Source organism: Scatophagus argus, chromosome 13 (genome assembly GCF_020382885.2).
Source record: "Scatophagus argus isolate fScaArg1 chromosome 13, fScaArg1.pri, whole genome shotgun sequence".
NCBI lineage: Eukaryota > Metazoa > Chordata > Actinopteri > Scatophagidae > Scatophagus > Scatophagus argus.
In genome coordinates this window covers 17,887,095-17,898,810 of record NC_058505.1, presented here as the reverse complement: position 1 = coordinate 17,898,810, position 11,716 = coordinate 17,887,095, and the positions used below count along the sequence as shown (strand labels likewise).

Sequence of the window (11,716 nt, the reverse complement as noted above, 5' to 3'; positions counted from 1 at the left end):
ATATGCATTCCAAATATCACAGGACTGAGCAAAACTGTGAATTAAGTAGAAATGGCCCACACTTAGTTGAGGCATTAGCGCCCTCTGTTGGGCTTACAGTCATAGGTGCGGAGTGTCAGCATGTACCGTATCTGTTGTTTGAAGACTTAAATAATTAAACTAACTGGCATAACATGGTCCAACAGTTATGAATCAATTCTGTGGTCCAGCTCCGTAAAGTTTTCTGTTTCCGACTTTTTCGGATTTTACAGACGTTGTGTAGGCTTGCCACACTCAAGATGGCGACATCTCTATGCTTCCTACTCATTGACTTTGTACGTAAGACCATGCGTCAGTCGCGCGTAAAGTTGTGTTGACAGGAGTGGTAGGAGTTGTCAGCGGAACAGAAGCAGCCAGCATCAGCGGAGCCGAATGGAGTAATCACAAAAATATTATTCGACACAACTTTTCTGTTACCATTTAGAAGCATTGTTTACACAGTTCTCACAACAACACCATGGCAGACGACCAGTCCTCTCAACCGTGGTCAATCGATAGGGATGACTACGAACTCAATGAGGTGATAGGTGAGTAGCTTAGCTTGCTAAAGTTAGCATCATAGCCTCCCCTGTCTTCTAGAGCGGCGTCGACTGCCAACTACCACTAGCCAACTAACACTGCATGTTTGTAGCTAACGGAAGGCCAGTTCCAACACGTAGCTACATGACAGGAAGGTTAACAGCTCTGCAGTTTCCCACTGTCCAGGCCAAATTAGTTAACTGTCTGTGCTCGCTGGCAAGCTAAAGTGAAATGACTCGTTAGCTATTGAGCATGAAGCTGAACGGCTAGCTAGCGCAAGTTAGCCCACAGAGCGTAAAGATTCTTCTGTTTTAAGTATGGGTGGTGCTCTTTTGCTGAATATATGACACGGATTATGGTGAGACATAATTCACTATTGACTACGTAATGTGACTGATGATTTCAAACAAAATGATTGCTCTGAATTGGTCTGTAATTGCGGTCCAATCTTCCTGTAAAAATTAAGCATCTTCTCACAATGTACACAAAAGATTTGTTTCTGATTGCTGGAAATACTCTTTTGTGCTTTCGGGGTGGTGGTTTCACTCTTTTTGTTATTCTCCACAGGGAGTGGAGCCACTGCAGTTGTCCAGGCAGCGTACTGCAAGCCAAGAAAGGAGAAGGTGGCCATAAAACGCATTAACCTGGAAAAGTGTCAAACTAGCATGGATGAGCTCCTGGTAAGAAACCCTCGCCATGTGAGGCCGAGTATGTGCAATCCACATGTTCTTTATGAGTGTGTCTGTTTGCAGGGAGTGGTGTGGATCAGTCAGTCAAGGACAGATCAAACGCTTAACACCACAACAGTCAGCTCTAGAGCTGTGTGAAATCAGTAAGACACATGATAAAGACATGTTAAATGTTAATGAATAATATGTTCCTGTACAGCAGTGTTTTCCTAATGATCATCTGTTTGCTTTATTTTGCTTTTGAATGTTCACGTTCAAATGTGACAGAACTGCAGATAGTCACATTGTCACCCCGTTATTTGGCTCATTACCAGCTAGTTATCAGCTGGAATCTCCTGTCACAGCAACAGTAAACATAAAATAAACATGAAATAAAACATAAACTATAATACACATGCAATATAATATTTAACATGTCATTATTTAAATAAAGTCATTTTGTCAGCTTCAGAAAGCCCTGGAACAGGATATAGATGCACGGATAACAGGAAGTTCTACCTTTTATGTAAAAATATTTTGTCATTCACTCAACATGATCAGCTGACAAAATGAAATTTGGCGAACTCTTTGGGGGGGGGGTGTGGTAATGATCCGACCAGAGAATATGTGTAAGTTTTATATCGCAATATCAGTGTATATTGTGATATGGTAATTTAGGTTTTCTTGCAGCTCCTCCCCTGATGGCAGAAAAAAAATGATTACATTTTAATGAAATATGGTCTTAGGCTTATTAAGCTTCAGAGTATGCTGTGATTTAATAACTGCATTGAAAATGAGATGAGATGCACGAGGATCTGTCTGATCTACCTCAGCAGGTGACTGATGATTCAGTCACATCATATCTTGCAGTAATTAATCTGAACAGCTCATTGCGCTGTCTGGAAAAACAAAAATCTTTTATCTGTATTTTTCCAAGCTTGGGGGCAAATAGTCACAGTCAGGTTCTGTACTGTGAAGTAAAATAAAACATGCTAACATCAGGCCGAATGTAGACTAGGCTGAATGTAGTTGTCATAATCACCAGCTGGACACATGTCTTGGCCAATAGAATCTGCTCACTGTTTGGGGTTGAAGTTACAACAGCCTTTGTAGATAGAACTTTGTAGATAGAATAACCAGAGTAAATCAAAAACCTGACAAATCAAGCTAATTAATCACATTGAAAGAAAAATCCTGTAAACTTGATACTACCACCAAGCAGTCCTGATCATTATTCCCCACAGGGGGCTGTTATAACCTCAGATATGAAAGAGAGATTTTTACTTTTGAAAAAAATCAGTGTATCAGAATTTCTGGTTGTCATATCTCAAGATTATTGATTTTCAAGGACTGCCAGTGACCGACATTACAGTGTTTGCAGTCTGATGTAAATATTTCATGACAGTGTCCTGTCTCCCAGGACATCCACCCACCCGGTCCTTATGTAATATATCAAGGTCCTGAATCCACCTCTGTCTGTGATCAAGGTTAAAAATGTCTTGGCTTGGTCGCTCAGTTTTGGTGTAATCCAGGTTTATGCCACTGTCTGGAGTCAGAGACACTCTGTACATCTGGCTCGGGCCTTTTAACTGGACAGATTGAGGAAAGAGAGATACCAGGGACTGGTTTGTCTCAGTCAAACCACACTTACAGTGAGACTCTGTTAGATCAAGTTCACATCAAAAGATCAAATGCTACATGAGAAGCATAATGGCTGAGCTTCAGTCTGACACTGGAAGTTTAATATAAATATTTAGTCAGTGCTTTGCTTGGTACCATGCCATTTTGCTTCTTGTGTGACCTTGTATCCCATATTTTCTTCTGTGTGCAGAAAGAGATCCAGGCCATGAGCCAGTGCCACCACCCAAACATTGTGTCTTACTATACCTCCTTTGTGGTGAAGGATGAACTGTGGCTGGTGATGAAGCTTCTCAGTGGTGGTAAGTGCTATAAATCAGAAACTTTTCTTGTCAGTTGACTTAATAACACTTACCTTCTTGCGACTTTGACTTGACTTTCATTGTCATACGTGTTTACTTTTCTTTATCACAATTAAGCCGGGGTTTAAGTAGCCGAGGAGCCAGTTAACATATTCTGGCTCCGCAGTACGTTGTGTTGTTGGCAGTTCAGAAACAGTGTTTCTGTTTGATGGTCTTCTTTTTTCTTAAATATCACAGATAATGAGCTACTGGTAGATAACCCGATGTAACACTGAGATATATGGTATGCTTTAAAAGTTTAAAAATTGGTCACACATTATTTCACAGTGTCCAGTTAGCAGTCTCACAAGAAGCTTATTTCTTACTACACTTATTATTTTGTTATATTTTTGATTTGAATTTATTTTTTACAAATCATGAGGATACTTTTGAAGCAGCAACTTAATTTTGACAATTTACTAACAGATAGCAATCCATTCATTGACAAACAACAGAAAACATAAAGGCATTATCCTCTTGCAGGCTCAGTGTTGGACGTAATCAAGCATGTGATCTCTTGTGGCGAGCACAAGACCGGAGTGTTAGATGAGGCCAGCATCGCCACCATCCTGAAAGAAGTCCTGGAGGGACTGGAGTATCTTCACAAAAATGGGCAGATTCATCGGTGAGTTGTAATGATGTGTCAGCCGCCTGCATTGTGCTCACTGTACACTGTGTTAGTGCACTTGTATGTCCCATTATACCCTCCTGTCTCAGCTGCTTTCATCTCTGCATATGAGCGTGTGGTTTGAAGCAGACCTCACTCCTTCAATATTTAATACAGTGAAAATGCATAATTGAGGAGGTTTGTTTTACATAAAAGTTCCTTGCAGGAACACTGTGAACCACTACTGAGAAGAGAGGCCTCTCTGTATCCTCTGGGCCTTGCTACATGAAGTTTGATTGTTTGAAATTAATAAATTACCTTTATTATGATTGATAAACATAAGTTATTTTGAAAGGTGGTTTATTTTTGTGATGTTCTGCCACACTTTTGTTTGCTGATACTTTAAATGTATCTGATGTTACAGTGCAGCACAGCGTGAGTGGGTGGTGTTTTCAGACGATAGAGAGCAGCTGCTGATTGAGCTCAGATGTTGCGGCTAACTCACTTACACCTAACAAGTAAAGGGAGGGGGGAGGAAGGTAGTTGAGGCCATGTTAATCCGCTCCTTTTCCTTGAGCACAGTTTGCACTCTGTGTATGCAAACAGAAGTCAGGTGGATTAAAATGAGGCCGATCAAAGGTGCTGTGTTTTTCTTTTGCAGAGTCAGTATGCACAGTTTAACCTTTCCTCCTTGGTGCACTCATTTACTTAATTTATCACATCCTTTCTCTCTTCTTACACAGGGATCTAAAAGCTGGAAATATCCTTCTTGGTGAAGATGGCTCAGTGCAAATTGCAGGTATGGTGTACCTGTTTCTTCTGCATCTGCTGTGATTTCGCTCATCTTTTTTCAGCACCTTTCTGTGTAGTTCCTCTGTTGACAGCTTGTGTATTTGAAATTATATAAAGTATGTAATTGGACAGTGGCCACATTGTGCTTGCATTTTTGCTGGAGATTAGTTTGTCTAAATATTTTAAATAGGTTTTCTCTATTGTTATCTCTCTCTCAAACATTCCAAATTACACACACTCCCCAGACTTTGGAGTGAGTGCCTTTCTAGCAGCAGGAGGAGACATGACTAGGAACAAAGTTCGGAAGACCTTTGTGGGGACACCGTGCTGGATGGCCCCTGAGGTCATGGAGCAGGTGGGAGGCCTGTTTTGTGAATGTTATTTTTTTTCCCCCCTCTTTTCCTCAGTGACGACGGGGAGACTGTCACGTGTTGTTCACTCTGTTCTGTGGTTAATCCCCAGGTCCGTGGCTATGACTTCAAAGCTGACATTTGGAGTTTTGGGATAACAGCCATTGAACTGGCCACTGGGGCTGCACCATATCACAAATACCCACCGATGAAGGTAATTGTGTGTGCGCTTCCTACCAAACAAAGACAGCTTTAAACAGCTCTAACAAAACAAGTTTTTAATGCACAGTTGATCTGTAGCAGCTGTCTCTCTGATGCTGGTCTTTGCATGTCTGTAGGTGCTGATGCTGACTTTACAGAATGACCCTCCCTGTCTGGAGACGGGCATCACAGACAAGGAAATGGTGAAAAAATATGGCAAGTCCTTCAGGAAGATGATCTCTCTGTGTTTACAGAAAGACCCAGAAAAAAGGTCAGTTAATCCCCAAACTCTTTTTTTTCCTAATCCCAGATTAAAGTTAAAGATTAAGAGTGCTTGTTTTTCTTTCCATGAGATTCCCGGTTGTTTAATGAACATAATGACAAGTCTTGTGTCTCTTTTCCTATTAAGGCCAACTGCAGCTGAGTTGCTGAAGCATAAATTCTTCACAAAAGCTAAAGTGAGCCTTATATCACTATTACAAAAATAAAGTGAAATATGTTTTGTTTCCGAGATACTTTTATTGTTCCTAAAGGAAATGTTTGTCTTTCTGTTATAGAACAACGAGTACTTGCAGGAGAGGATCCTACTTAAAGGTCCAACAATATCAGAGCGATCTAAAAAGGTTGGACTGTCTTTACTAATACTTACCTAACACTGTTCACTAGCGCATGCTGGGATGTGCCCTGTGAAACTCTGAAACGGACCCTGCAGAAAAGGTTGACGTCTGAGTAAATTTCAAGTGTTGCATCTTTTAAATGCGTTGTGTAGGTGCGCCGTGTGCCCGGCTCGAGTGGTCGTCTCCACAAAACGGAGGATGGCGGTTGGGAGTGGAGCGACGATGAGCTGGATGAGGAGAGTGAGGAGGGTAAAGCTGCTGTGGCAGCTCTGCGGGTGAGACTCTGCATGCCTGTGTCCTCAGTCAGAACGGTTTACTTTATTAGGCCACTGGATGTCCTACTGCGCATGGCAGCTTAATGGCCAGCAGATGGTGCTGTTGGAACGTTTCTACACTCAAGCTGGAGTTCACTTTTATTGAGGGAGACATGAAGGGATGTGGACTCAGTTTGAGAAAGATTTGGTGAGGTTTAGGCTTATTTGAGAAAAAGATCTAATTTTAGGAAGTAAAAGGTTCCCCTAGAACACATTCCTAATGAAAAAAAAAAGGCTTATAACTAGAACCAAACACCTGCTCAGATCATATGTATGTTAACACTCAATTTATGTCTTGGTGTGGGATTTTACTGTCTGTGATCTTAACTATGATTTCAGTTAAGCCCTGTGTTGTCTTTCAATCCTACAATATATACATTGGGGGGGATTAAAGGAGAATTGCATGTTGTAATCCTGACAATCTGTCATGTCCATTCTGCAGTCACCCAGAGTGAAGGACGGGTCTCAGAATATGGAGGTGAGTGCATTTGTAGTGGACATGACCTGAGCATCTTGATTTTTCATAATGCCTTGACAGAGCGATCTTGCATGACTGTCCTTTGTGTGTCCTTTTTATTTTTTTTTCCCCGCATTAATGTAAAACTCAATAAACATGCTGATTTATTTACATGTTTGTATCGCTTAGCTTTTCCCACCACCAGATGGCTCCACAGGGCATCTGCAGCCACCTGGTGTGGCACATGAGAGCCCTGCTAATGTGGGCCAGGCAGGAGAGAGTGCTCCACCACAGGCTCCAAGTCAAACAGCGAGCCCTTCACATGCACCTGCTGCACAGGTAAAAACATGAAAATGTGTCAGTGCCACTTATCTTTTCCAACGCCAGCAGTAGTGGTCCTCAAACTTCTTCACATTAAGGGCCCCTTAAGTGACACAGGATAGTCTACAGACCCCAATTTAATAAGACTTTAATAAGACCCATAGTCTCCCATCTGATTTTTTTGTTTGTTTTTTTTTTGTTTGCTGTTTTAATACAGAAAATGGATGAAACCTGCCACAAAATAGTTTTACATTCTGTCACTGGATGAGATTATAGTGAAAAGAAAGCATTCCCATTTTACTGGGGGCCCTGGAAGCCCATCAAGGACCCTTGGAAGTCCTTGGGCCCCACTGTGAGAACTACTGTTCTGTGATACACAAATCTCCCAACATAACCACTGTATGACTGGATATGTTAGAAGTATTAAAATTATGTCAGGATGTGATCTTGAAGCCATCAGCTCTTAGTCAACACTTGTGACCCACTAGAAGTGTTCGCCTGTATTTTCTTCTTCTTATCACTGTTTTGTTGTGCTGGAAACGTTTCTGGGCGTGAGTCTTTGGGCAGTGGGCCATAACGGTGTGCAGGGCGTGAGGTCGGACTGAAGGCTATAAACGCAGCTGTCGCTCCTCTGCTCTGTCTGTGCAAAGAGCTGCAGGTGGCATTGTCCTACAGGGTTGTGTGGAGGTGTGGGCGTTTTTGTGCTCTAGAACGGAACTGCTGTGAAGCAGTCAGGAAGTAACTTCTTATTTCTCTTGCTCACTGGTTTGTTGTCGCTAACACTGCTCCCTCTCTTCATCCACTGTCCAGCTTGCTTGACCCCAATTGTTGAGTAATTAGCATTATTCTGTTGCAGGATTCAGCTGCAGCCAATACGAGCGTCCCCATCAGCCTCGTCCTGAGACTGAGGAATTCCAAGAAGGAACTCAATGACATCCGATTTGAGTTCATGTACGGCAGAGGTTAGGACGCAGCATCTAGCTTTTTCACTTACATCATGTTCTAAGAAAGCCAGGATTCAAGTCTGACTCTGTTTTTTCCTCTCTATGTGTGTCCTCAGATTCTGCCGATGGAGTTTCTCAGGAGTTGGTCTCAGCAGGTCTGGTGGATGGGAGGGACTTAGTCATTGGTAAGTTAGGTGTATCACTGGGATATTATCAGTGTGAACAGATAACCAAACAAGGTCAGTTCACTTGTTTGAGGTAGATAATCCATCACACTAAACTAACACAACTCTAACTCAAAGTTCATAGGTAGAGAACTAGATAACTAATCTCTGTAAATTAACTTGTAATGATTAAATCATTTTCAAAGAGTGTTTAAAAAAATCCCAAGGATTTTGGAAAATAATGTTAAGTATGTGTGATTGTAACGAAAGTGCTAAAGCATGCAAAGTCGCTGGTATGTTATGATCCAAATACAGCTCGCTTATGATTTTATAGTGTGCATGTGGTTCGGAAACCAGTTCTTTCCTGTTCTCACCAGGGATCATGGTGGAAAGGTCTTGTCATCTGTTCTTGAATTAGCTGGTCATCTGACATGATGCTTTCACTTCTATTTGTTCTCTGTCTAGTTGCCGCCAATTTGCAGAAGATTGTTGATGATCCTCAGAGTAACAAAAATGTGACTTTTAAATTGGTAAGTACACAGAGAATGGATATCTTCTCCCGATCCACTGAGTGTGTAGCAATGATCAGCTATTTCTGTCATAGATGTAAGAATAGCACAGTTTATGTTGTTCTTCTCTCTCCTCCAGGCATCTGGTGTGGAGGAGTCTGAAATTCCGGATGATGTTAAACTCATTGGATTTGCGCAGCTCAGCATCAGTTAAGTCAAGCAAAGCCAGCAACAAAGGACAGAAACTAATGGCATTGCACAGCTGCATTGTAGTCAATTTCAAGAAACCACTACTGCCAAAGAAAGGAGGATGAGGAGGAGGAGGAAGAGGAAGAGACGTGAAGCTGGCAGGAGTGTGACACTACTGCAGGATGCATGAGGACCATGTTGAGAAGAGGCTCAGTTCATCACAGGAATCACACTTGAAACATTTACAGTGCGCTTATACAGTAAATGGAGGAAGAGATGCAATCAGTTATTTCAACTACTTCCTAATTTCTTTTTCTTTTTTTTTCCTCCTTCATACATAAGCACAATCCAAACCATCTCTCGCCAGTACTGGAGATGATTGCCTTTTTGTTTGTCTTTTAAATCAAACGTGCCACAAAACTCAGTGTCGTGCCATCTTTATATGGCACCTTATGCTACACTGAAATTGAAAAGTGTAAATTTAGCCTTAGTCGAATCATAGCTTTTACCAGTGCGTTTGGTAAAAAACCGAATCCACCTGTGATTATCAGGTGTACTCCGTGTACGCCTATCAAAGAAATTTAAGAAAATCTCCCGTACCCTTGATACAAATAACTTAGAAACACACTGTAGCACCGTTTTAGTTTTGTAATTCTGTAAATTCAGATGAATTATTTACTTTAAATATGACAATAATAATAATAATAATAATAATTACCAGATTTCTGTATAAGACAACTCAAGGCGTGTGTTTTGGTGGTTTTGTCAAAACAGAACCAAAGCATTTAGGCTCGGAGTACACTGCTGAGATCATTCAGATATACACAAATCAACTGTAACTGTCCCATAACTGCAGTTACGGCCCTTTGTCCAATGGGGTTTTCCCATAGTATTTAAAAACAAGATTATTTTCACAGATTGAGACCTGCCTGATATTCTTGTACTATGCAATAGGTATTTTCTTTTCACGATTTGTGACCACTGGGTGCTGGTGATATTTCTCTTGGGTTGAATAAAACTACTTTTGTGCTTGAGCCTTGCCAGGAGTTCATGGAAGTCAACCAGCCAAACAGGCAGCTTCAGGAGCCTGCAGTGAGAATTTACTTACATTTTCGCTAGCAGCCTGCAAAGTCAAAAGATAATACATCAACAAACAACAAATACGGGTAACAGCTGTTGTCTTCAATGTACCCTTACAAGAGGCCATTTTGCCAGTTTACTAATTATTGATCCAACAGCTAGGAATAATCCTGAATGCTGGCAATGAGTGTCGAACCCGGGGCTGCTCGCATTACAGGCTGACTGTTGATCAACTTCTGTGACCAGGGCTGCAAGCTCAAAAGCTGAAAATGTTCTACCCAGTTGAAATAAAGTTTAAAGGGGCAGTTCATCCAAATTGCTAAATAATTTCAGTTGTAATAAAATAGATCACGTCACTTGCGTCTCGTTGTATTTAGCCATGCAGACAATTTTGCTTTTATTTGCTGTGTTTTTGAGATGAATGCACAGAATGATAGAATGGAGGTGAAAGCACCACCACATTGATCCATACTGAAATAACTCTATACTATTGTAATATATATATATATATATTCATGGTCCCTAAAGGATGAGTTCTGCTGACTTTGGTAACTCACATTTTCTATAGAACAAAATTTCACTTTGTCCAGTACTCGATGGTTTATGACCAAATACCTGCAATTCTGATGACATTCCCATCAGCCTTAGCCATACTTTGTGTTTAGCACTAATTAGCAGTGTTAGCATGTTAACACGCTAATGCTGACGTTTGCTCAATTGACATTCACTCAGGGCTGCTAAACTAGACTCAGGAAGGAGCAGCAGGAATCTTGAGATGGATTTCCCAGCAAATGAAAGCAAAACTATCTACATGTCTCTGTCAGGAGAGGTAAATTTTAAATACGTTGGCTGAAGTAACCCTTTAAACTTCTCCAGGGGCCAGTTATTACTCTATTTTTTTTTTTTTTTTTTTTGTCACCAGGCAAGTTGTTTTGACAGTACTGTACTCTGTTCGCTTTCTAAACACTCACCAATGAATCACTGTCATCACTCCCAGTGTAGCTGTATGGCTGTTTTGTACCACGCGCAAAGGGCTGTGGAATAGCTCCTAGTTCAGGTACTGATGTAAATGGTGTATGTAAAGATGTTGTAAATGTACGTATGATGGCAACTCCATGCACTGTCACACGAACATCATGAGGTTTGTATGTAATGATGTAGATGCATTGTCTGTTTAAGTGCACATGTCAGATGAAAGGAACATTTTGCTTGTAAATATCGATTAAGGCGTACAGGTTGAGACTCAACGTGTTCAGTAAACAGAGTTGAATTTGTTTTGTAGTGTTTCCCATTGTTGGCCTTTGTCAGAGCATCACTAATCATGCACAAGTTATGTCTTCAATTGGCACCTTATTGATCTGTTAACATGCGTGTTTTTGGAATTACATGGGGCTTTTAATCACACACTCTGTGCTTTGATGTCATGGTATGCATTTTTTTCTCACTGACACCTGTCCAAGGAAATTGATGAAATCTCATTTTAATAAGATGGACAGCACAGGTTACATTTATCTCTCCCTCATTGTGTGTGTGTGTGTGTGTGTGTGTGTATGTGTGCGTGTGATAATTTGGTGATAAAATGATTGAATATCAGAGGCTTTGAGCTCATCGTCACTTAGATTTTCTAAATTTCTCTACGTTTTATTGTTTACTCCAAACCCATTCATTCTGCCTCCTTACGGGGGTCATCGAATGATTAGTATTAATCATTTGATTGACAAGTATCTTTTTTTTTTTTTTTACAGATCATTACATATATTTTTAAAATATGATTAATTATAAAATGTGTACACCAACAAATGCATAATTCAAAGTGGAATATTTGTGATAACATACAAAAGAGATACCTTGGCATATATAGATTCTTGAAAAATGTCAACACATGCTGATGATTTTTAGCAGCTGAATAAAATCACATGATGGAATTCAATGAGCGAAGACATTGTTTAATGAAAAGGTGACATCT

The 11,716-nt window shown here is 40.6% G+C and overlaps 1 protein-coding gene across 1 annotated transcript; it reads left to right on the top strand.

Moving 5' to 3' along the window:
• The first annotated feature begins 335 nt into the window (after nt 1–335).
• On the top strand, nt 336–11,680 carry LOC124069323 (serine/threonine-protein kinase OSR1-like). The gene is made up of 17 exons (XM_046408388.1): nt 336–566; nt 1,126–1,238; nt 3,058–3,166; nt 3,689–3,830; nt 4,556–4,611; nt 4,850–4,959; nt 5,067–5,168; nt 5,293–5,426; nt 5,565–5,613; nt 5,713–5,778; nt 5,925–6,047; nt 6,529–6,564; nt 6,733–6,882; nt 7,721–7,826; nt 7,925–7,993; nt 8,438–8,502; nt 8,621–11,680. The coding sequence occupies exons 1-17, from the start codon at nt 497–499 to the stop codon at nt 8,693–8,695; spliced, it is 1,575 nt and encodes a 524-aa protein (XP_046264344.1). The 5' UTR covers nt 336–496; the 3' UTR covers nt 8,696–11,680.
• Nucleotides 11,681–11,716: the final 36 nt, after the last annotated feature.

Bases quoted from the DNA above. Each gene is read 5' to 3' on its own strand.
- LOC124069323 (XM_046408388.1), top strand. From the start codon at position 497: ATGGCAGACGACCAGTCCTCTCAACCGTGGTCAATCGATAGGGATGAC. The intron at 5,427-5,564 runs GTCAGTTAATCC...TTTCCTATTAAG, and splicing joins CAGAAAGACCCAGAAAAAAG to GCCAACTGCAGCTGAGTTGC. The intron at 5,614-5,712 runs GTGAGCCTTATA...TTTCTGTTATAG, and splicing joins AATTCTTCACAAAAGCTAAA to AACAACGAGTACTTGCAGGA.